Raw genomic sequence first — 25,068 nt, forward strand, 5'->3', positions numbered from 1 at the left:
AAACTTAAGCCATTTGTATATATAAATTCAATAAAACAAAGCAACCTTTTTTTTATAAATTGAAGGAAAACAGGATAAAGAAGTAAATTTCTAAAAATATTCACCATCACCACCTACAGCCAACAGATTAACATTTTGACAATTTTGTACCAATTTTTTTCTTACACATTATGCATCTTTTTCAAAGTTGTAATCATGCTACAGTTTTGATTTCTGCTTTTTCACACTTAACATACCACCAGCCTTTTCATATATCTTTACATATCCGTTGAAAGCAGTTTTTAATGGCTGTGATTACTCTAATACACATCATGCTATCGTTTAACAAATCCCTTTTTACTAGGCATTAATCTGTTTATATTTATCACTGTTATAAGCATCACTTTGAATAACATTATTTTATGTAAATCTTTGTGTACACTGAATGTTTCCCTGGCATAAATTCATAGAAATAGATCATTGAAAATGTAACTATCTTTGCCAAATTAACTTCCAAATGGACTGTATCAGTTTTTACTGAACTGTACATAAAGCATCCTCTTCCCTGACTTCTGAATATCAGTTTTTCTCATGTTCAATTTGATAAGTGAAAAAAAGGTTTTATTTTCATATCTCTGCATTTTGTGTGTTCTTTGGCTATTGGCTTTTCTTCCTTGTGAGCTGCTGGTTTATGGCTTGTGTCCATTTTTCCAATGAGACCACATGGAAAGTTAATCCCTCCACAGCCTTGTTTGTATCTGGATCTGTATGAATTAACACAAATCAGACCCATGGACCTGATGATGTGTGAATGCCTCAGTGAAATCAGGTTTCTAAGTCTCAATGGCCCCACTGAGGGCTGAGCTCTCTGGGAGGCTCCAGGCAAGCAGCACGGCAGTCAGGCACCTCTATGACGCTCCTCACACTCCTACCTTTTCTTGGCACATCCCATTTTCTGCTTTCATTTGGTCATATGGACTTTCCTGGTGGCTCAGGTGGTAAGGAATCCACCTGCAATTTGGGAGACTTGGGTTCCATCCCTTGGTTGGGAAGATCTCCTGGAGAAGGGAACAGCTACCCACTCCAGGCTGGAGAATTCCATGGACTGTATAGTCCATGGGGTCACAAAGAGTGGGACACGACTGAGCGACTTTCACTTTCACAGTCTATATCTTCTCTTTGCAATAGACTCTAAGCTCCTACAGAGGAAGAATCCTATCTGACGGATCTTTATGCTCCTCATGTCACCTATATTTAACAGATACTCATGTACTTAAGGGTGTGGATGGCGGGAGGTGGGGAGGATTATGAACACAGGCAGCAGAACTGGAACACTGAAAGAGCAGAGGGAGGCCAGCCCTGACCCCTTCTGCAGGCCACGATGAAGACCGCAGCAGAAGACACGACCGGCAGAACTTCAGAAAGCGGCTTCCGGGGTCCAGGCAGGACGTTCATGTGATGAAGACTGACACAAAGGAATAAAAAGGACAGGCAAGGACTATTCGGCCACAAAAAGAAATGAAGTACGGGTATACTCTACAGCACGAGGGAACTCTAAGAACATGATGCTAAGGGAAAGAAACCAGACACAAGGGTCACTTATTGCGTGACTCCATTTGTATGAGATGGCCAGAACTGGCAAATCCACAGGGACAAAAAGTAGATTAGTGGTTGCTAAAAGCTAGGGGGAGAGGGGAGTGGAGAGTATTAGTAGGTACAGGGTTTCTTTGGGGAATGATGAGAATGTGTTCTGGAATTAAACAGTGGTGATGGCTATACAACTTTGTGAATATGTAAAACGTGCTGAATATGAATAATACCTCAACTTTTACAAAGGAAAGAGGAGTAAACTTATACATCAAGCAGTCTGGCCCATGAGAAACTTCTGAGGAATCGCTTTGTTCATAATACCAGCTTGCCTAGACTGATGCTTCCACAATGCCTGACCCAGCAGCAGGATGTCCAGGCTCCCCACCAACCCCCTGCTTTTAACAGAGAGACACCTAACATAAAACACACTGAAGGGATCCTAGAGATCCAGACTTGCTGGAGAACAGCACACATCCTGTCCAGTATTTTATCCAAATAGGCCTGGAAGCCTTTCTGCTAATGGCATCCTTGAGTTAAGAAATGAGTTTTACTATGCTTCAGTGGACAACACCTTATAATGACCACCTATAACCTGATTTTAAAGAACTTCAATAACATCCAGACAGGTCAGAATCCCCTTTAAAATGAGCTGATGGAGAAGATGTAAAGTCACGGGGAAAGTACTTTCCATGATTATCTTTCTGACAGAGTCCCCTAAATCCAACACACACCTGGTTGTGAGCTGTGCTGAGTGCACATGCCACTTGCAGCCCCCTCCTCCCCACTCCCAGGGCTTACAATCCGGGGCTGAGTAAAGATTTACACAAGAATAAAGTGAAGTGCTAGACTAGAGCCTATAGATGATTTTCTCAGCTGAAATTCAAAGGAGTTCAATCCTTAAGAGGGCTGGAGCCTCAGAGGAGGAGCTCATGGGATGCCTGGGACTCAGAAGGACCTTCTCACTTTCTGCAGACTGGATAAAGACCAGAAACTCCCTCCTGCCAGACAAGGCCCCTGTCTGAAGACTGCAAGAAACCCTCTCACCTCCAGCCCTTCCCCATTCCTCCAGGGCCAGGGAGGCCACAAGAACCACCTTAATTAGGAATCCTTAATCAGCTAACTGGGAAGGACAGCTCTTTGAAAATTAAGCTGGGGTAAATGGAATTTTAATCAAGCTGGACAATAAGAATTAAATGCTTTCCCTCAGTGGCAGCTCTTACAGAGGGCACACTTGAGCCAACTCATTTATAATCCCAACCATTAGCTCATTTGAAAGAGGATGGTCTTTCTACACTGGAACAAGTTTTGAACAGAAGAAAGAGCAAGAGAGAAAAAAAGGAGGAGGAAAGAAAGGAATGAAGGAGGAATTCAAAAGTGGGGGAAGGGAAGGGGACTGGAGGAGGACACTTACACAGACAGCCATGGTCAGCCTGAAAAGTAATTACAGCTGAGAAGAGTGTCTGAGTAATGGCCTGTCCCAGTGACCTGCCTGGGGAGTTTCAATACAAAAGGATGTCATGCCCACCTGTTGCTCTGTAACTAATTTAGCACAAACCGAAGCAGCATTGTCCTCAGGGGCGGGCCTGTCACCTCCCAGAGTGCTAACCTCAGCTACAGTGAACACAGCAGGGCCTAAGCCTCAAATGTGTCTGGCTGCTTACAGTACAGGGGAGAACATGGCTTGACACTTGGGTTTCATCAAAGTATACTCATGGAGCCTACTGTGTGCACACCCTGGCCCAGACAGCATACCACTGGAGCCAAGGGCAGCTTAAGAAGTTCTGCTTCCGTTTTCTGCTGCTGATACTGCCTCGGCCCCATCTCCACCAGACGAGTGAGGAAGGCGGCACCACTGGCTGAATGATTCAATTCATTCCAACATACAGAGCGTCCCAACCGCATGTAAAGAACTAGAGACAAGGTGTGTGTAGGCGTGTTTGGATGGATAGGGGTTAAAAGATGAATAAGTTATGTACTGCACTCTGGAGACAGTGTGTAAGTAGAGCAGGTATACAGCACGTGTGTGTGTACGTGTGTGTATACACACGTGTTGGGGGAGAGGAGGTGCCTTGCTATGAGGAGATACATGAGGTTCAGTTATTCGTTAATGGTGGCTCTGATATTTCAGTTGTATCAGAATCACCTGGAGGGCCTGTTATACCAGAGTTGTCCCAGATTTTCTGATTCAGGAGGGCTGGGGTGAAGCCTAAGAGTCTGGATGTCTAACAAATTCCCAGGAGACACATGTTGGCTTGAGGACCACATTTGAGAATCAGTGTAGTTTAATTCAAGGGCTTCCCAAGTAGTGCTAATGGTTAAGAACCCACCTACCAACAGAGGAGACATAAGAGATTCGGGTTTGATCCCTGGGTCAGAAAGATCCCCAGGAGGAGAGCATGGCAACCCACTCCAGTATTCTTGCCTGGAGAATCCCATGAACAGAGGAGCCTGGCAGCTATAGTCCCTAGGGTTGCAAAGAGTCGGACACAACTGAAGCAACTCGGCATGCACACACGTAGTAATTCAAACCCTTGCTGAGCATTGAGTACATGTAAGAATCCAACCTGGCACTTTCTTCACCTAAAATCGACCTGGAGAATCCTAGGTAGCTTAGCTCTTAGGAGCAGGTCATTGCTTGGGAAGGACAGAACCCAGCCCCCTCTGCGTCCCCTGATGAACAGGCACCTACTCCCTTGCCCCTTCTGCCGAACTGTGAGCTTCCGGCCGCAGGGCCTGACCTGTCCTGTAAGCCCCGCCCCTGGCACAGGTACCGGTGGCCCAGACTGGTGCTCAAGGAATGTTTGCTGACTGAGTGAACGAACGTTTTCATCCAGTCCTGGCAGCCTCAGTGGCAGGATGCAGCCCAGGCTGTGGGATGTGGGAGCTGAGGTGGTGTCAACGGGATACTCAGGAAGGCAGGCAAAATGAGGCGCGGGTGGCAGAGGGAGCCTCTGGGTGCATATGCAGGGCATACCCGATGGAAGAGGGACAAACAGGTTGAAAACAGCAATTTTTACCTAAATAAGAAAACTCCTAAAGGGAGAAAAGAAAAGCCTGGGGCAGCCCTATGGGATGGGAAAGACAGCTGCCGTTTGCTGGCTGTCACGGCCCTTCCCAGCTGCTGCCGCACACATACTCCAGTCAAGTCAGGGCTGGCAGGCAAGCAGGGCTGGCAACACGAAGGGGCACCAAGCACAGCCCGGTCCTCCTTCCTGGGAAGAGGCAACACAGGCACCAGCACGAAGCTTCTTCCACGGCCTCAGTGGCAGTGCCGCCTCCAGTGCCACGCAGGGGACGGCCTCTTTCAGCAAGAATGGAAGTTAATGAACACATGGAAACGCCCTTAATCTCCCAGGGAGGGGGTGCGGTGGGGGTCTCTTTAACAGCCATTTCAGGAGCAGCCCCTGGTGTCCCAAGAGTGGGTGCCCCATCCCACCCACTCTTCCATCCAGAGAAGCAACAGGCCTGGAATACACTGTTAAATGAAATACCAATGGAGTGTACATGATACAAAGGAGACATATAACACCATCGAGCTGATTCATGTGAGCGATTTAACATAAAGAACCCAGGCCTTGCAGTTGGGCAGTCTGGCCTGCAACCTTCATTTTGCCTTTTATCAGCTGTTGTGGTATAAAGAAGTTACTTAACTTCCCTGAACCTGCACAGGAGACAATGGCAACCCGCTTTCCTTACTCACAGAGCAGGTGAGAGGCCTCATGGAGGCATGACATGAAACGTGCTTTGTACCCTGAAAGAATACCATTCAATGATGAGGGTGTCATTATTGAAGCCCAGAGTCCACCCTCTGTCTGGAAAGGGCTGGCTTGTGTGGGGATGGGGACAAGTGGTGGCTAAGCCTCTACTCAGTCACTTTAAATGAAACAGCAGCTCCTTCCCCCATGTCCTGCTCTTCTATTAAAATCAACAAGTAACGCAGCACCAGATTAATATCTCTCTAATTACTAAGCTGTCACCAGGTGAAAAACTCCATAATTTAGTACTCATCCCTACTCCACATGTTGACACTGATAGCAGGGATCTGGGTACCATGAAAAGACACATTTGGGACACTCCATGCCTGCACTCCCCATGCTCTTTCTCTCTACCCAGAATATCAGTTCTCCATGCGCCTCTGCCTGTGTGACCTCATTTAGCCCATTGCTTCTCAAGCTTTCACTCCACAGGAGAGAAAAGAGATATGTGTTCAGCACACAGTGGGTAGGGTAGAGGGACCCTGGGGTAAGTGACTGAGGTCAGGCTGATTGAGCTGGAAGGGACAACCTGAGCCCAGGGCTGTCCATCCTAGGCCCCACCCAGCTGCCTTGAGGCTGAGAAAAATCCCTTACTTGGGAGATGGAAAGCTCTGATTTAATAATCCCCATTTTACAGATAAGGCAACTGAGGTTTTGAGAGGTCAAGACCCTTGTTGAGAAGTGGATCCTGGCAGTCCAATGTGGGGGCCCACCATTGTAACCAGCCTACTGTGCTGCCTTCTATCTCTTCCTGCAAGCCAACAACTTCCAAAAGCTTGTCTGGACCACCTCCTCTCAGCGGGACCATGTGGCTCTCGGTTTCACACGTGCGGGTGAGTATTCCCTGTTGCATAGGAGGACCTTTATGCCATCTAATCCCTCTTTTCTCCTCCCCCAGGAGACTGACACACAGAGCCAGCCCTGAATCAACACCAGCTGAACTGAACTGGTGAAACCCCCAAAGTTGACCTGGACCATTGTCACAGATTGAGTGCCAGGCCGTTTGGGACCATCTCTAACCCTGATGGAACCCTGCAAGGTGGCCATTATCTCCCCACTTTATAGGGAGGGAAGAAGCTGGGCTGCCTGACGCTCTCACACAGAGACGAGAAGCGAGATTCAAAGATGTTCCAGACAATCCAACACCCATACATTTACTGCCAAGTTGCCTCCTCCCCAGGGGATTTGAGACTGAGAAGCCTCAGGAAAGATGCTTGAGACGGCACTGGGGGACGGGCCCACAGGTGATACTAAAGGCCCCCAGGGTCTGAAAGAGGGGATAACACTGTTGGCCTGCTGCTTACCTACATGCCTGTCACTTCTTTGAAACTTAAGAAACTCCTACTAAATTTACAAAGCTTTTTTTCCCAAGAAAGGGGGTGCGCCAGAAGCTCTTATTTAAGAGCAATAACCCTAGTCTTTGGTTAACCTTTTAGCAGAAATGGGTTGGCAGCCAAATGGGAATCAACTCAATTTAAGAAATATTCATTGTAGGCTTACCACGCACCAGACACTGGGCTACGAGCTGGAAACATGATGGAGAAAAAGAAATACAGTTGCCTGTCCTCACAGAGCTTAGAGGGAATGGAGCCAGACCTGGAGGCAGGCAGCAGATCTGGAAGGACTGAACTCAGGAGGGCTGGGAGACCCGGGGAAGGGCTCTGAAGGCTCGCCGCGGCCAGCCTGCCGCGGCCAGCCTGCCACCGTGCGCAGCCGCCCTGGCTGGGTCTCCCCTCGCTTCCTCGTGCAAAGCAGCTGTCTGCCAGGAACTAAAAGAGGAACAGCAAACTGCTGAGGGCAAGGAAACTGCTCCTTGACCCAAGCACGCCAAATTAGGGCAAAACCAAGCCCTCTGACTGCAAACAAATTCAGCTGAAGCACACAAATTTTAAAGACATGTGTGGTCTTGGGCTTAATTTCTTTGTAACAGCCTCTCTTTCCTCCTCCTTGTATACTGCTATTCTGTGTCTGAGGCCTCTCAGTAGTACCAGCTGCTGCCAACACATGTGTCATTGCTAGAAACTGATAGCCCCAGGGAGAGTAGCTCTGCTTTGTGTTGTTTTAATACCATTAGGGCTCATCTCTTGAAACCCCAAATTCCACAACAAAACCACAAACACCCAGCGCCCCATAAGGCCTCTGACCCATGAGCTTTAAAGCAGTGCTTCCCACCTTTTTCACATCCTGGCACACATAGAAAGGATCGCATGTGCTCAGCTCCCTGGAGGCTGCACACTGCCCCATCCCCGCAGAGCCGAGCGGATGGTGTCTGGGCACACCTGTGACACCGTTCCTGATACACCTGCTGTGAAGCTTTGGTTCCCAGAGCGTAAATGTCACCAAACTTAGAGAGAATCATAACAGAAGTGAAGCCAGATGGATCAGAGGACCACATCCCAAACCCGCATCAGAGTCCCAAGACGGGGGATACAGGACCTTTGGCCACTGCAAAGGCTTTGGAGCAAAAAAAGGCCATCCACCTTCCCCAGGCGGGGGAGGAAACCAGCATTCCCTATGATGCAGTGCAGGCTAGAGATATAAATAGCTTCTAAAAAGGTTAGCAAAACGCAGAGATGACAAAGCTACAGTAGGTTACTAAGGGAAACCAGGGTGCTCAGTGCCAGCATCTCACCTGTTGCGGCTGGTGTCTGAAAGGGACACTGCAGCTCCTCTCAAACTCTGCTCCCTGGCCCCTCAGGACGAGTGAGGGGGTACAGGGACCTGGAGGCCTGGTGACGAGAGTAGGCACTTCCTGAGTCCCACTGATCTTCCCTACAGACCCCTCCAAACTAAGGAAAAACCTTTCTCTGGGTCTGGTTTTCACAAGCCCACTCCCTTAACTCCCTCAGCAGGGAAGAGTCCACCTCAGAAGGTTTCATGAGGATGCTGGCCTGAAGGCAGGAGGCGTTCCATGAATGGCAATTCCCTGGGCTTTCCCCTCCCTCTTCCCATGACCCTGGGCCCTTGGGTGCTGCCCAAGGAAACACTGAAGGCGGGGCATTCCCAGGCTGCCGGCCCTGGAGATTCCCTTCTGGAAGGGAAGTGCTTTCCTGGGCACCCAGAGGGCTTGCAAGGGAGCCACAGCTGCTGGGTTACGACAAGTAAGAAACAGACCTCGCCTGTCCCTGCACCAACCCTGGGGACACCTGAGCTAAGGTATTTATAGCTCTCCTGTATACATCCTTGAACTTGTGTGTGTTCAAGTTAACACATATAGCAACAGTACACCCCAAAGCACACATGGATGTGTACACACTGAGGCAGTGACTAAATCTGGAACTCTCGGGAACCCAAACTCAGCCCCAACACACACCCTCTTGAATGCGGGTATTCCGGGACCTGGGATAAACTGGGCGTCTGTCCTTCCCTCTTCAAGGTATCAAGTTCTGCCTTCCTGCCAAGGATTAAGAGATCAGCCGGGTGCTGGAGAGCAGCTTGCCAGGCAGCTCCCACCAGCTCTATCTGCCAGAGCCCTTTCCACTTCCCCCAAGCTCCCTGTACAGAGGCAGGAGGGAAAAATCTCACCCTCTAGCCCCTCTGTGAGCAGACAGAAGGGCTGCAGAGCCGACCTCAGAACCCTGAAAGCTGGGCAAGAAAGGAGAAGCACTGCAGAGGCCCAGGCCGGAAGCCAGACCCTCAACAGGCCCCAGGGAAGAGGAGGGAGTGTCCTCAACTTCCACTCTGAAAGGCTTGGCAGTAAAATATTGGGTCTGCTCCTGGGCCACCCAGGGTCTTGGCCAAGAGAGGGGGGCTTCCCTTTGGCCTAATCTGGTGGTGTTGAGGGATGCGTCCAGGCAGAGCACGTGACCGGACTAACAGTGCCCGTCACACTCACGTTCTCTCTCTCTCCGCCACCAGCAGAGGTGAAGGGGGAAACGGCCTGCTCTGGAAGGCAAGAGGTCATCTGCTACAGCCACCTCTTGAATTGTTCTAATATGCTCTTTAATACATAAATTGGGCCATTGTTACATGGCTTTGAACTCGACAGGGGTCAAAGAGGGGACCCAATGGGACTTCCCTGGTGGTCCAGTGGTTAGGACCCCATGCTGCCAAAGCAGAGGGTTCAGGTTTGATCCCTGGTTGGAGAACCAAGATCCCACATGCCAAACAGGGCAGCTAAAAAATAAAAATTAATGATTTTTTTTAAGAGGGAACCCAAGAGTAGGTGACCAGACTAGAACTCCCAACCAACCCGAGGAAGGTGCTGTTGCAATGACTCAAATATAGAGAGCACCCAAGTACACAAGTGAACATTATACTTTATTTTTAAAAACTTTTTATATTTTTTTCTGGCCTCAGGTAGGATCTTAGTTCCTCAACCAGGAACTAAGTCTGGAACTGTGCCCCCTGCATTGGAAGTGCAGAATCCAAAGCATTGAACCACCAGGGAAGTACCCAGAAGTGAACATCTGAATGAGTTCCTTCCCCATCCCAACCTACCTCCCAAAGCAGCATCCACTGAAACCTACATATCCCACTCGGTCCTCAGATTCTACACTGAGCTCTTCATTTTGCTAAGAGTTCTGTCACTGGGGATGTAGGTTCTGATTGAGAAAGGAAAATCGTCTGACACAACAGGGCATTTAGAGAAGGGAGCATTCAACTGTGTCCATGTACCCATGGGGTACGTGTGATGGGGACTGTGGGAATTCTGAAGGACAAAGTTGGCACCACGGCTCCACTCAAAAGGCTCTAGGATCTGGCATCCTAGTGGAATTTCTATCAACTCCAAGTATAACACGCTGCCCTCTTCCACCTGCGACCCCTTCACCCCACAAAACTGCCCACAGTGGAGCACAGTAATTTCTCCAAATATTTATTACACATCTACTACTATGAATGAAGAATAGTGTCAGCTGCTTTCTACACATTAAACGATTTAAGTTGGCCTACAACAGTGCAGGGCAGATTTTAGTTATCTACATTTTTACTAGATCACAAAGAAGGTTAATAATGTGGTAAGAATCACAAGAACAGTTCAGCCAAGTAGAGATCCGGGCCCAAGCTCATTTGGTTCCAAAGCTCATGGGCTTTTTTTCCGGTGCCCATTAGACTTTAAAATTTCTTTCTACATGTATATGTGTTTCTTGATCACTAGTATTATTGTAAGATTAATCTGATATCAATTCATAAAGGCATGATGCCTTAATGCCCAAGTATAACACAAGTACCTCCTATATAACACACATGGTATCTAATTCAAACACTTTCACCTATGCTGTCATTGGCCATGGCAGATCCCTATCTTAAATTTATTCTTTGTAGCCCCCAGGTGCTTAGTGCAGGGCTTGGTACCACAGAGCTGCAAAGAGCCAGATATGACTGAAGAGACTGACCACAGACACACACAGGTACAAAATAGGCACTCATTTAATCTCATTGAGGATTATGTCGCTAAGATTGCTTATTAATAATAAATGCTTGGATGCTGAAAGATGAATTATTGCTAAGAAAAGTCTTAGACACTGGGAGAAACACCAAGGGGGCCTAGTCCACCTCTTGGTCAACAGAATAGGTGATCCACCACTGGGTAAAAAGAGTAAACTTTAATCACTAATAGGTTGATCCCACTAGGTATACAGCTTACAATCTCCACTGGACAGAGCAGTTGACTCTTCGGACCTGAGTTATTTCCTCTGCAGGACTGGCATATAACCCCCACACAGAGAGTAGCTGTGAAGATTCCAGGGACCATGTCTAGAGACATACAAGCAACCCAATCAACCCAGGTGGTATGTCAGCACCTCCCATGGCTTCCTGTGTATATAACCACCTCTAACTAGGGTAGATTCAGACCCATGACCTAACCCCAGCAACGCCCTTCAGTGGCTGCGTGACCTTAGATCACGACCCAGCTCCTTTAAGCCGCTTTCCTCATCTGCAAAGAAAGTGGATCACCTATCTCATGGGGTTGTTTAGTGGAGAAGATGATATAATATTTGCATGTGGATGACCCTGGCCTGATATGTACAAAGAAGAAAGTCAGCAAATATTAGTCAGATTTGAATGTGCACACAACAGCTCTGACATATACACGTCCTGTTGAACAGGGCTCGTGGTCAAAAAACAGTCACGGTGACAAGTAACAAAGAAAAGGGAAGAGGCACTAGTGAGAGAAGTTAAAATTAGAGACAATTCTTAAAAAACCTCTCTCCTTTCAACCAATAATTTCAACCTGTTGTTTACCAGCTGTACTGCTTAAACATTGGTCTTGTTTGATTGAATGGGTTCTGCCTATTGCCATCCATGACAGGAGTAGCTACAAGGCAGGTAATGAAAAGCGGTCCTGGAAAGCTAAGAACTGGTTATACTGGGACTTCCCCAGTGGTCCAGAGGTTAAGACTTTGCCTTCCAATGCAGGGAGTGGAGGTTCTATCTCTGATCAGGAGCTAAGACCTCATACGCCTCCGGGCAAAAAACCAAAATATAAAACAGAGCAATACTGTAACAAATTCTATAAAGACTTCAAAAATCATCCACATAAAAAAAAAAATCTAAAAGGAACCGGTTATACTGACCTGGGTCAGTTTGGTGAGAGGGGGTGGCCTTAGGCACCTCTCTCTGCCAACAGTCTCTCTTTTGAGACTACTCTATAGAGTCTATTCTAACAGTCTCTCTCAGAGGCTCCGCTAACTTCACAGTACAGAAACCAGAGGTCACATTGAGGTGCCCCCTGAAAAGACATTTTCCAGAATCTAACCTGACACTACAATTCTGAAACCCAGATCTAGATGAGTTACAAAGAAAACCTCCTCTTTACTGACCTACCAAGTCTGTGCCAGACTCAACGCTAGGCATCTAGCATATAATATATGCCCAGGGGAATGGTCTGAATTTTTTACGCATCTTACGCATAAGGAAACTGCACTGTTGGGCACTCCCTACAGACAATCTCTAAGGCCCTCAACTGCCCACATGTCCTGAAGAACTCAAGTCAGGATGACACGTAGAAACTTCCATCTGAATTTTCAGGTCTAATCACACGGCTGGATTTTGCAAAACTTCATCACACATCTTAGGCCCACAGCAAAAGTGGGTTTGGGAAAAGGGTGGAGCTGGGACAGAGTCAGAAAGGAGACTTCAGTCCTTCAGAAGCCACCTCTAATTTGCCAGTAATGGTTAGAGGCTGACAGGAGGAGGGTGCATTTCCTTTCTGCACAGTGATTTCTACCAAAGAAAACCCAGACAAAGTCACCTGGCCTTCCTAGGGAATGACAACAACAAAAGCTCTTCCTCCAAGGTTCAGGCTGAACTCCTAACCCTTCCTTCCTCTCCCTGCCCCAGGGAGTGGCTGGATGGTTGTTGTTTCTTTTCTTTTTTTTCCCTGTGGTCCTCAGTAACACCACAAATTACGTTTCCAGGGACTTGAGTCCCAGAGTGCAATGATGTTGTAATAAACATAACCAGGACCAAATGCCTTCCCATCATATTAGATGATGCCATTTCCCACCAATCAGGCTCCTCGGGCAGGCAGACCACTCACCAATGAGGGACCAGACAAAGGCTGTGAGGGGAGACCTGGTCATCTGCAACTAAAAATAAGGGCGCTTCAGGATTGGCTGCTGCCACTTTGCAACAGGAGTTGGGACCCACACACCAGGCACCACACCGAAGGCACACACAGGCAAAAACTTTCAGCCCAGGGGTTCACATGGGGTGGGCTGGTCTGCCTTTGTTGCTGAGGTTTTATCTTTTTCCCCATGTGCTGACTCAAAGAAATACTTGATCCAGAGGGACCCTCGCAGACACACCCTCGCTCCTAGACACCTCAGTTTCTAAAGGCTCTTCGCGATCATCCTAAATTGGGGAAAGGGAGCGGGGTGTTGGCCGGGGCCAAGACACTCACCTGTCCCGCTGTGTCATAGAGTCCCAGGAGGTACTGCTTGCCCCCCACGGTGACGCTGACTGCAAGGGCAGAAGTGGGGGCGGGGAGAGAAGCTCAATTACCTAGACTCTGGGGCAATTCTGTTCCCCACCAGGACCCTCGCCTCCCAAACCAGCGCTCGCAGGCGGGAGCTCCCAGGGAGATGCCACCCCTTTTCCCAGGCTCACAGTGAAGCGGGGGGTGAGGTTGGGATGTAGTGGCCCCCAGCTGCCCACTCCCTTCTCCCAAGTCCCATAGCCACGTTTCCCCCTAGGGGTTTGAGACTGTTGGGAAGGCGACTGTAGGAAGGTCAAGGAGGTCGGCCCGGAGCACCGAGGGGGTTGGGAAATGCCGGGCGCCGGGACGCGGGACGCGGGACGCGGCACTGGGCTCCAGGATTGGGTGGGCGGGGTGGGAAGAGGAGTAGGTCTAGCTGGCAAGGGGGCTGCCCGAGGGATAGCCTGGGGGTGGGGCCGGGCGCCCAGTGGAGGGCGCGGCGGGGGAGGGGTGGGGAGCGCACGCAGGGGAGGCGGCGAGGGGGCTCATCCAAAGTTGCTCCAAAGTTCCCGGCCTGGGGAGCTGCCCCTTAGTCAGCACTTCCGAAGCTTACCTGCGTAGTGGTCGAAGACGGTGGGCACGTACTCCTCCGGGAAGGCGTCGTTGGCATAGCTCATGAGTAGGCACGTCTTGCCCACCGCCCCGTCACCGACCACCACGCACTTGAGCATCAGCGCGCCGGGCCCGTGAGCCATGCTGCGGCCGGCCGGCCTCCGGGCATGGTCTCCCCGGAGCCCCCGCCCCGGCCCCGGGCTTAGCCCCAGCCCGCCTGGGGGGTCCGCCGCCGCCGCCGCCGCTCAGCGCAGCAGGGCCGACCCCCCGGCCCCATGCAGCGGCTCCCCCCGCCCAAGGGGAGGGGGCGACGGGCCCGGGGCGCTGCCGCCGCCTCGGTCGCTGCCCGGATCCCCGCCCAGGCCCCGGTCGCTGCGCCCGCCCGCTGCCCCCGCCGTTCGGCGCCCGCGCCCTCTCCCCGGCCCGGCCTCCCCAGGAGGATCCACTGGATCATAAGACTGGCCGGCCCCGGGGGAGACGGCAACTTTGGGGAGGGCAGCGGAGGGGAGGGGCCAGGCGGCTCACCCCGCCCCGCGCCGGGCCGGGGCCCCCTCCCCGCTGGGCCCCGGAGGAGGGCGGGCCCAGGCGCCTCCCCCGATTGCGGGCAGCCAGCCTCGCGCCCCCGCCCGCCCGCCGGCTCCAGAGCCCCGCGCCCCGCCCGCAGCCGCCGCTCTGCCCTGCCGGCTCACCCTAGCTTGGCTCCGCGCGGGGGCTGCGGGGAGGGGGCGTGGAGGAGGAGCCGAGGAGCCGCGTAGCTGGGAGGAAGGTGAGACTGGGGGAGGGGGGCCGAGAGACCCGCGCTCGGGCGGAGCCGAGGGCTCCTCGCGAAAGTGCCCGCAGCGCCCAGAAGCGTCCCAAGGCCCCGAAGCTGGGAGAAGACGTGGAGCCCTCTTGGGGGTCCACGACGACTTTTATGATGACGCAATAGTCGTGCAAAATTATTCATATATATTTAAACTCCACCCGGAAGGCAGGATCCATTCTATTAGCCTCTAAATGCACAATAGAACTAGAAATCGGGAAGGAAGAAAGGCCAAGAGAGTTTGGGGAAAAAAAAAATTTTTTTTCAGGCGCACGAGGGTGACAGGGGAGGGGTGGCGGTAGTCCCTGAGCTGGAAAGTAGGAACTCCTGAACTGAGGCTTGGTTTCCACTCCTTCCCCTCCACCAACCCAACCCATGCTGTCCACATCATTTGCTATGAAACTGGTGACTAAGGGAGTTACAGCATCTTGAACCACTGACGCACTCTCCACCCCCCGTCCCCCTTGCCAGAAAAGGTAGACTGGGCGACTCTGGATGCTGCGGATGTACCTGTGCTCCCCCTAGAGGCGACATTCTCTGAGGCCCCTTTACAGTCCCAGTATCCCTCGAAGGTGTTAGGTTGGGATCCCTGAGGAGTGATACACCCCAGAGCTCAAAGACGCGGCCAGTGAGCCAGGCGACAACCCCTGCCCTCTCGCCTGGACGAAGCTTGGAAACACCCATCTGTTCACTGGCCAAAAGTGCTGCTTCTAAGTTTAGGCCTTGGAGGACAGGGAAGGCGGGGATGATACACTCCACGGTGACACCACACCCTCCCTCCCCTTGCTGATGCGAGATAAATCGCTTCCTGTCATCAGTTCACAGGATCTGAAAACGCTGTGTTGAGAGGCACCGCAGAGGTCAACCATACGGTCTCCCTGAGATCTCTCTCAGATTGTAGGTAAACAAATTGAGACGCAGACAGGTGAAGTGGTTAACCCAAAGGTCTCCACCTCTTTCCAGAATTCAGGTTCTGGGAACACACCGTGGGAAATGCTCAGTTAGTTATGTACTCACGCCATGCTTCCGAGGCCTCAACTCTCAAATCCCAAATCTGATTTCCATTGTCCTGAAAGACATCCTGGCTTTTCAGAAGTTCCTTGTGGAGTCCCACTGGATGTCTCACCAGACCCCTCCATCATGTTTGAGTGTGAGTATTTACATTGCCAGCTGCTTTAGATTATGCAGGCAATCTGAAAGACACTTTATATGTACTGAATGCCCAGTTAAGGAAGGCAGTTCAGTGTCTTGAAGTCAGATCTCAGTTCAAGGCCAATCTCTGCCATTTCCTTCTACAGGGGAAGAAAGGAGGTCTTGCCTCCTTTGCCTGCAGGACCACTTCTTCAGGCAGCATTTGCTGGGACTAGAATTCTGAAAGGAGTCTATTAAGAGAGGTTAAGGAGCTACTGCATACTCTCAGCCGAGAGAAGACATTTGGTTCCAACTCTGACAGTAGTCAATCCTAAAGGAAATCAATCCTGAATATTCATTGGAATGACTGATGCTGAAGCTGAAACTCTCATACTTTGGCCACCTGATGCCAAGAACTGACTCATTGGAAAAGACCCTGATGCTGAGAAAGACTGAAGGCAGGAGGAGAAGGCGACAGCAGAGGATGAGATGATTGGACTCAATGGGCATGAGTCTGAGTAAGCTCCGGGAGTTGGTGACGAACAGGGAAGCCTGGCATGCTGCAGTCCATGGGGTTGCAATGAGTCAGACATGACTGAGCAATTGAACTGACAGTAGTTGGCAGTGTGACCTTGAGCATGCCACCCCTCTTCTCGGGGCCTCAGGTTTAAATGTGAGCTTGTCCATAGGGTGTGATCAAGGCTGACCTTTGACAACTCTAGAGCTCTTCACAATGTGCTCTGAAAGATCCTGGTAAAGGTTTTGGGCCAGTTGCTAGAGACATGGGGAAGGCTTTTATGAGGGATAATGAGGTCTGTTCCAGGACTGGGAGGATGGAGGCTTCCTCCATTCAAGACTCCAGCCTCTCAGTTCTTTTGCTGCTTTTCAGAAGGGTAGATATTTACTGGGGATCCAGAGAGCTGGATGATTAGCTCCAGAACCTTGACAGATGGAAGGGTCTCTAGGTTTTGAATCCTTTGGGAGAAGTTCTGGGAATATCAGGACATTCCAAGTGGGGAACTGATGTCAGATGAATCATGCAATGGTGACTTCATTGATGATGGTGACCTCATCCCTTTGGCCCGTAGAAAAGCCAAAACAGACTGCCAGGAGTACTTCGAGCTCTGGGTTGATTCCACCAGTTGTATATGGAGTAGGAGGCAGAGGGGAGTATTATCTCAGATGCCCAGGTCAGCTCACTGATAGATTAGCTAGAAGGACCAAACAGATCTCAACAGATAAGTACTATATAATGTGTTCAGTGCTGTGGTAGGGGATGGAGAACAGTCTTTGGGAAGTGCAGGGAGGCTGTTAGGACCTAGTTCTGGGTGTGCAGAAGGGTGTCATTGGCCTGGGGTTTAATAGGACTAAAATAAGATAAGAATGCCTGGGAAAGACAGAAAGAAGGAACAGCACACGACTTCTTGGGAATGGTGAGCCATGTCGGGTGGACAGAATGCAGGATTAGTGATGTGAAAGAACTGATTTGTATTTAATTGAGAACTGTGTGATGCCACCAGGCCGTGGGCCTCTGGATGCCACATTCAGGGCATGCAGGGCCAACCTGGGCTGGGCAGTCTATGCACTGCACAAAGGCAGAGGGAGAAATAGGATACCCAGGAAGGCCCACGTGATACCTGCAAAGCCATGACCCTGGCCTAAGGCTGTGTACGTGGGAAGAAGGGGCAAGTTTTTATCACAGAGGCAACTTCTGCTTATGAGACCTGTGCCTGTGGGGTGGCATCCACCCAAAGAGAGACACCTTTTTAATTTGTTTTTGTTGTTTATTCACTAAGTCATGTCAGACTCTTTGCGACCCTGTGGACTGCAGCACGCCAGGCTTCCCTGTCCTTCACTGTCTCCCAGAGTTTACCTAAACTCATGTCCATTGAGTCAGTGATGCCATCCAACTGTCTCATCCTCTGTCATCCCCTTCTCCTCCTGCTTTCAGTGAGGCTGCTCAGGGTCTTTTTCCAGTGAGTTATTTCTTCGCATCAGATGGCCAAAGTATTGGAGCTTCAGCTTCAGCATCAGTCCTCCCAATGAATATTCAGGGTTGATTTCCTTTAGGAGTGGACTGGTTTGATCTCCTTGCTATCCAGACAAAGGCACTAGCTAGGTAAACAGTGGCTCTGGGAGTAAGGCTGTGAGGAAGGGAGGAAAGGAGGATTTGCTGTGTGCTATCGCTGTGTACTGTGCCCAGGCACTGTCCTGGGTATTTGCTGCTCATTTCATGGGTCATCCTATTACACCCCCAAAATAGCCACGCAAAATAAAATTCATAGAGAATACCTATTGGCTTCTCTATCCAAAACAACACCCTTTGCTTGTGTTACACGTTCTTTCTGTGATCGTGTGGTTTATTTTCTCTTTAAAAAAACATTTACCTGTTGATTTATTTGGCTGCTCCAGGTCTTAGTTGCAGCATGCAGGATCTTTTAGTTGTGGCATGCAATCAAACCCAGGCTCCCTGCATTGGGAACATGGAGCCTTAACCCCTGGACCACCAGGGAAGTTCTGATCATATGGTTAAATGGTAGATGCCCTCTTCTTACACATCCTGTCCTTGACCTCCATTAATTAGCCCTGGGCACTTGACGCCAGATGGGATGACCAGAACCCTTCTTGAGAAGTTTGAATTTGGGATTTAAAACTGGTACTAACTAAACTGGAAGATAAGAGCCTAAAGGCAGTAGGTCATTCCTGCTTCATGTTTCAGACATTTACAAAATAGTCAACTCAAGGGAATGAAGCAACAATGCACAGAGAAACAAAAATGGAGAGAGATGCTCTCCACCCATCCCCCTTAAAAGTGGCAGGCATGACACAGGATATCTGTGAGTTCCTGATTCTGGGTATCCCTGAAACTCTGTTGTATACTAGCAGACTTCAGTTGGTCATTTAATAAGTCCTCCCTTCCTTTTTGCCTAGATGGTGTAGATTGATTTTCTGTCACTGGTAAGCAATCTTGTCTATGATAGTATTATCACTACAGTCAAGATAGATGATGTGCAGAGAAATTAAGACATTTACTCAAAGTCATGTAGCTGCTAAGTGGCAGAGCCAGCTTTCAAAATAATTGATCTGAGTTCATGCTGTTTCCCGTGTTCTACAGGAAGGAGGCATTAAAAGTTTTCCATTGGAAATGACAAGTTTGGAGCTATCTTTTGAGATGATCACTCTGGGAGTGGTATATAACATGGATTTAGAAGGGACCAGAGTGAAGGCAGAGAAAGTGAGGAGGAGAGAGGTCAAGAAGGTCTGGATCAGGCATGGCTGTGAACATGAAGAGGAAGCAGGAAGTTTAGATGACCAAGTTCACAGGGCTTGGTAACGCAGAGAAGGGCTGGGATACTCTGAGGTGTCTATGTTATGATTCCATTGACATATCCCTTCTCTCTCTTCCTTTTAAATCTTCTCTGTTTTATCCTCTTTACTTCTTTAGGTTTCTTCCTAACTTTTCAAAACTTACTGGTCTCCTCTTGATGATTAAACATGTGGCCAACTGCCTAAACCAAGCTGAGAGTAGAACTCCAGAAGGACACTAAGTTTCTAAAATGTAAATTTGCTTTCAGTCATGTTGTTTGTGTCCCCTTCCCATTTACTCCAGAAATGGACAACTGGATTCCAGTAGATCATTTGGTGTCATGACGCTTTGGGTTCCAAGTAAAAGGAAAGCCAGCCCCAAATGGTTTCAACAGCAAAGGGAATGTATGGACTTCTTTGATTGAAAATAACCAGAAGTAGCTCAGGCTTCAAGTATGGCTTGATCAAAACCCTGAATCAACTTTTTTTCCCTGCACTTCTCTCAGTTTTTCTCTTCTCTCTGGGTCAGCGTCCTACTTATGTTGCTTTCTCTCTTGAAAACAAAATGGTTATACCAGGTCCAGGCATTACCACCCATATACCACACTGCCCAGGAGGAGAGAGAGCTTCTCTTGATTCACTTAATACACAAAATTCTTGGACTTCCTCTCATCAGATTAGCTGAGTTCATCACGGTGGCCAGCAGAATGTCAGATGCTCATTGCCTTAGGCCTGGGCTACTGGCTGTCCCAGCAACCTTTGCTGGGACAGGGGCTTGGAACTATCCTTATTAGGCCTGTCAGGGCCCACCCCAAGGCCAGAGATTTATTCCCCCTCAAATTCTGTGTTTCCTGTACAGTGGACAGTAGGCATGGTGGGTAATATATGCTGGGGAGGCAACCAAAAATACCTATTATCCCTGGATTGTTGCCAACAGTCAAAGATTCAAGGTCTCCCCAAGCTATACTAGAAATAAAGAAAAAGCAGATTTCAAGGGAAGAAGGAGGTGAGAAGGATCCAAGTCAAATCTGTGATTCGTTCTAAATTTCAGTCAGTTGATTTGTCACTACGTGAATCCAAGCTTGGTGTGAGTCCCTAATTCTTGGCTGACAGTAGTTACTCCTTTCCCCCTTCAAACTTCTTTCTTGGAGTTGTTGGCAAGGAGGTAAAATGGTAATTATTCTTTTACCTGGTTCCTTCTGCTCTTATTCATTTGGCTGCACTTGGTCTTAGTTGCAGCCCACTGGATCTTTGATCTTTGTCGCAGCCGTCAGGATCTTTAGTTGGCAGTATGTGGGATCTAGTTCCCCGACCAGGGATTGAAGCCCAGGCCCCCTGCATTGGAGGCCCAGAGTCTTAGCCACTGGACCACCAAGAAAGTCCCTCCTCTGCTCGTCAATTATGCTTCTTTCCTCCATGCTTGCCCAGTCTTTTCAGACTGCAGCCTCTTCACTCCCCAGGGCTCTCCTGCTTCCCAGACTCCACCTGGCCCACATCTGTAGCATCACACTGTGTGCCATGCCTATTCCTCTTTTTCTCCCTACCACTAAAACCTCCCATCTGCATCCTTTTCTCTAAGGGGTCAGATGTAATGTATTACACTATTTTTTAGCTGAGATGTTAATGGTTTAAACACTGCAGCAGTTTCTTAAAGATCAGTGGTTCCTGATGATCAGGATGATTTAAAAAATCCAATACATCTGGCTCACTTGATTTCACTTCTAGTTATGTTTCTAGAATACATCTAGATCTCCTTTTTTCCAGCTCATTACATACCAGAAACTCAGAAGTAAATCCAAGCCGCTGAGAATTTTAGCTCAAGCACCCTTAATAATGTTTTCCCATCTTCATTTCTAACCATCTTTTGCTGCAGCCTAGGTCAGGAGACCAGTCATTATAACAGGTGGCATTGCCACCATTGCTGAATCATAGAAAAGGACACTTCTTAGAGGCTGCTGGTACAGAATACATCTATGATCTGGGAGTGGCCACCTCCTGTAAGGTTCAAAGGAGGCCAGATCATAGATCCATCTTCCAGAAAGGAAATTAATGATTTTATTCCAGGCTTCAGTTCTAACAGTACCAGAAAACCATCCAAGGTTTGTTGATGATTATTTTTCCATAGTGGATCCTGTGGTCACTGAGTGTTATAAGCACATTTTGAATTTGGGGAATCTTCCACTTTGTAAGTCTTGGTGGGAAGAAAAAGATCACTCTTGTGGAAGCTGTTACAGCCTCCTGCTTTCCTTGTCAGACTCAAGAGCTGGAGTGACTACAGTTAAATACAGAGCACACTCTTGCAGCTTTGGTGCTGGGCCCACAACTCAGTGCTGAATACAGGAAGTAGCACGTAGGGTGGGTGGTGGTGTTGGTTGTGGTGTAATTGAGTTCCTGGTGCAGAAGTGACTACTGTATACACTGACTATCTAGAATTTGTTGGCAGCAACAATACCAGAAGTGGTTTTCTCATGGGAGCAGGTCCTGAGGCATATGTTGGGCGTGGTTCCTGTAATGACAGTCCCGAGCAGCTTCTCTAGCCTGCCACCATCCTGTGAGCCAAGCATGATCCTTAAAATTTCCTCTTCTGTTCTGTTCACCACTTCCAGCTTCTGTTGCTCACAACTCCAGCCTCCTGAGAAGATATTGGAGGACTGGATTGCTTGATTCAATGTGCTTCACGCAGTGCGAGCAGAGATTCCAACTTCTACCATACCTAAATCCCTCTTTTTAGACATTGAATGTAGCTCAGGACTGTGATTTCTGAAAGAAAGGAACAAACGAGGCAAACTCTATTACCCTTTCTGCTGGAAGTACTTTCTGAATCGCAGTGCACAGTTGAGCCAAAGTTGACCTTAGTGGTCTTGCTGAGTTGAGGAGACTTTTCAAGACTGAGTACCAGAGAGGAGGAAGTAGTCTCTTGAGTCTGTTGCTTATGCTAAGTTGCTCATTGTTCAGTTGCTAAGTGGTGTCCGACTGTGTGTGAACACATGAACTGCAGCATGCCAGGCTTCCCTGGCCTTCACTGTCTCCCAGAGTTTGCCCAAACTCTTGTCCATTGAGTCGGTGATATCATCCAACGATTGCATCGTCTGTTGCTCCCTTCTCCTGTCCTCCCTTCTCCTCCTGTCTTCAATCTTTCCCAGCATCAGGGTCTTTTTCCAGCAAGTCAGCTCTTTGCATCAGATGGTCAAAGTATTGGACCTTCAGCTTCAGCATCAGTCCTTCCAATGAATATTCAGGGTTGGTTTGCTTTAGGATTGACTGGTTTGATCTCCTTGTTGTCCAGAGGACTCTCAAGAGTCTTCTCCAGCACCACAGTTTGAAAGCATCAATTCTTCGGCGCTCAGCCTTCTTTATGGTCCAACTCTCACATGGCTATTGGAAATAGCGTAGCTTTGACTATATGGGCCTTTGTCAGCCGAGTGATATCTCTGCCTTTTAATATGCTATCTAGGTTTGTCATCACTTTCCTTCCAAGGAGCAAGTGTCTTTTAATTTCATGGCTGCAGTCATGTGTCTGCAGTGACTTTGGAGCCCATGAACATAAAATCTGTCACTGTTTCCACTCATGTGCAGGCACAAAGTGAAACGCCACAGGGAGTTAAATTCTTATTGAGCTCTATGTTCCAAGTTTGTGGGTAGAATAGGAAGAGGTATCTCCCTGGGACAACCACTGCAGCACCTCTTCACATTCCTCTCTCCTCTATCTGAAAAAGAGTTGCAGATCCCTCCGATTGTGACAGTCTATACAGAAGGCTCTTTCCTCACTATCCATCCATTTATCTATGAGTCCAACAGATAATGCTTAAATGCTATGTATTGGACTCTGTTGTTCAGTCGCTAAGTTGTGTCCGATACTTTGCGACCACATGAACTGCAGCACACCAGGCTTTCCTTCACTATCTCCTAGAGTTTGGTTAAACTCATGTTCATTGAGTCACTGATGCCATCCAACCATCTCATCCTCTGTTGCCTCCTTCTCCTCCTGCCCTCTATCTTTCCTAGCATCAGGGTCTTTTCCAGTGAGTCAGCTCTTTGCATCAGGTGGCTTGGAGCTTCAGCTTCAGCATCAGCATCAGTCCTTCCAGTGAATCTTCAGGGTTGATTCCCTTTAGGATTGACTGGTTTGATCTCTGGGCAAAGTGTTAAGATGAGCGCAGAGGGGGTCAGAAAGAGCACTTTTCCCAACTATGTCATATGGAAGTCCCTGTGCACCGTGAGGGACACAGTTGAGTGGATACACTCTCTTCCTTGCAAGCCAGTAGCTTCCCTGCTTCTGGGCTTGAGCTGTGTCTCTTAGCAGAGGTGAAGCTAGTCAGGACCTATAGCAGCGAGCATTAAGTCAATACTAGAGGAGCATTTGGCATCTGAATGCATCCCCTGAACTGGGAACTGGTAGCAAACATTGCTCCTGATGTTCCTGAACAAGCAGAGCATCTGCTCTTTCTAGGCTGTCCCTGACCGTGGCCCACCAGCTGGAGACTTGGCCAGCCAGCTGCCTCGGAAAAGCTTGTGTCCTGGGGCTCCTGGATGACCTCAAGCCCACCCTCCACTTGCCTGGAGGCTTTCTAGGGCTCTGACTACTGGCCTGCTCCTACCTCAAAGCAGCTTGAGGTTCTGGGAAGGGCAGGATGATTGGGGTGGTGTTTTGTGAATGAGGATACCTGTGGTTCACCTAGCATTTAACACAGCTTTGTAACTCCTCACTGCATTTGGCTTTCACAGAATTCCTCCTTAACACCCTCTCTGTAAACAGATGAGGCTTTGTGTCTTTATCCAGAGGGAGTTCAAACAGATTGTGAGCCCTTATCCAGATCACCCAGCCTGTGAGTGACATCAGGATTGAACCCTTTACCTCTGATGCTCCATCCATTGCACTTCTCATGACACCAGTTATGGTCCATGGGGGCATCCAGGGCAGAGAGAGGCCTCTTACTTCAGGGGCAGCCTGGTTCCTAACTTCAGTTACCATCCCATGATGTCCTGTGACTGCCCAGCCCCTGGGGGCATGCTCAGTAGATTTTAGCCATGTAAGTTGCTCATGCTTCCCAGGTGGCTCAGTGATAAAGACTCTGCCTGCCAATGCAGGAAGACATAGGAGACACAGGTTCAACCCTTGAGTCAGGAAGATTCCCTGGAGGAAGAAATGGCAGCCCACTCCAGCATTCTTGCCTGGAAAATTCAATGGACAGAGGAGCCTGGCAGGCTACAGTACGTGGGCTGACAAAAAGTTGGATATGCCTGCTTGACCATGCTCTTCATACATCATGTAGCCAGAATCTCAGACCACTTCTACCCATCCCCATCCCCACCTAGAAGAGGTGTGTTTTGGGGATGAATACTTTCATAAATCGATTGAGGGAGAATTTCCAGGGTCTGCTTGAGTAATACCGGTTGCCTTCTAAGGAGGTTGGATTCAATTAACTTGAGGTCAAAGTTTTTTGTTGTTGTTTTGTTTTTAAAAGTACTATTTATTTGGCTGCACTGGGTCTTAGTTGCAGTATGTGGGATCTAGTTCCCTGACCAGGAATCAAACCCAAGTCCCCTGCGTTGGGAGCACAGAGTTTTAGCCACTAGACCATCATGAACATCCGGAGGTCACTGTTGTTCAAATGTTTTGTATATTCAGTTCAGTTGCTCAGTCGTGTCCAACTCTTTGCGACCCCATGAATCACAGCACGCCAGGCCTCCCTGTCCATCACCAACTCCCGGAATTCACCCAAACTCATGTGGATCGAGTTGGTGATGCCATCCAGCCATCTCATCTTCTGTTGTCCCCTTCTCCTCCTGCCCCCAATCCCTCCCAGCATCAAGGTCTTTTCCAAGGAGTCAACTCTTCCCATGAGGTGGCCAAAGTATTGGAGTTTCAGCTTTAGCATCATTCCTTCCAAAGAAATCCCAGGACTGGTCTCCTTTGGGATGGATTGGTTGGATCTCCTTGCAGTCCAAGGGACTCACAAGAGTCTTCTCCAGCACCACAGTTCAAAAGTATCAATTCTTTGGTTTTATATGTTAAATCACAGTTAAATACA

The 25,068-nt window shown here is 49.0% G+C and overlaps 2 protein-coding genes across 13 annotated transcripts in view; one reads left to right on the forward strand and one right to left on the reverse strand.

Moving 5' to 3' along the window:
* RHOQ (ras homolog family member Q) overlaps positions 1-14,257 on the reverse strand; it is a 41,241-nt gene extending 26,984 nt beyond the window's left edge. For 3 of the 5 annotated variants that reach the window (XM_015094399.4, XM_027966877.2, XM_042246223.2), the window contains exons 1-2: positions 13,799-14,257; positions 13,171-13,229 (exon numbers count right to left, since the gene is read on the reverse strand). In XM_015094399.4, coding sequence (XP_014949885.2) covers positions 13,171-13,229; positions 13,799-13,940 — 201 coding nt within the window. In that variant the 5' untranslated portion in view covers positions 13,941-14,257. Of the gene's footprint in view, positions 1-7,956; positions 8,054-13,170; positions 13,230-13,798 lie in introns of all 5 variants that reach the window. The other 2 variants (XM_042246224.2, XM_060412209.1) reach the window with 2 other exon arrangements.
* A 123-nt stretch (positions 14,258-14,380) lies between these two features.
* Positions 14,381-25,068, forward strand: part of ATP6V1E2 (ATPase H+ transporting V1 subunit E2) — a 75,647-nt gene continuing 64,959 nt past the window's right edge. For 5 of the 8 annotated variants that reach the window (XR_006059205.2, XR_009599840.1, XM_060412208.1 and 2 more), the window contains exons 1-2: positions 14,381-14,563; positions 15,563-15,749. The gene's annotated coding sequence lies outside the window, so the exon portion shown is untranslated. Of the gene's footprint in view, positions 14,564-15,562; positions 15,750-15,897; positions 24,997-25,068 lie in introns of those variants that run through there. The other 3 variants (XM_027966879.3, XM_012172264.4, XR_001434307.4) reach the window with 2 other exon arrangements.

This window comes from Ovis aries, chromosome 3 (genome assembly GCF_016772045.2).
Source record: "Ovis aries strain OAR_USU_Benz2616 breed Rambouillet chromosome 3, ARS-UI_Ramb_v3.0, whole genome shotgun sequence".
Taxonomy (NCBI): Eukaryota; Metazoa; Chordata; class Mammalia; order Artiodactyla; family Bovidae; genus Ovis; species Ovis aries.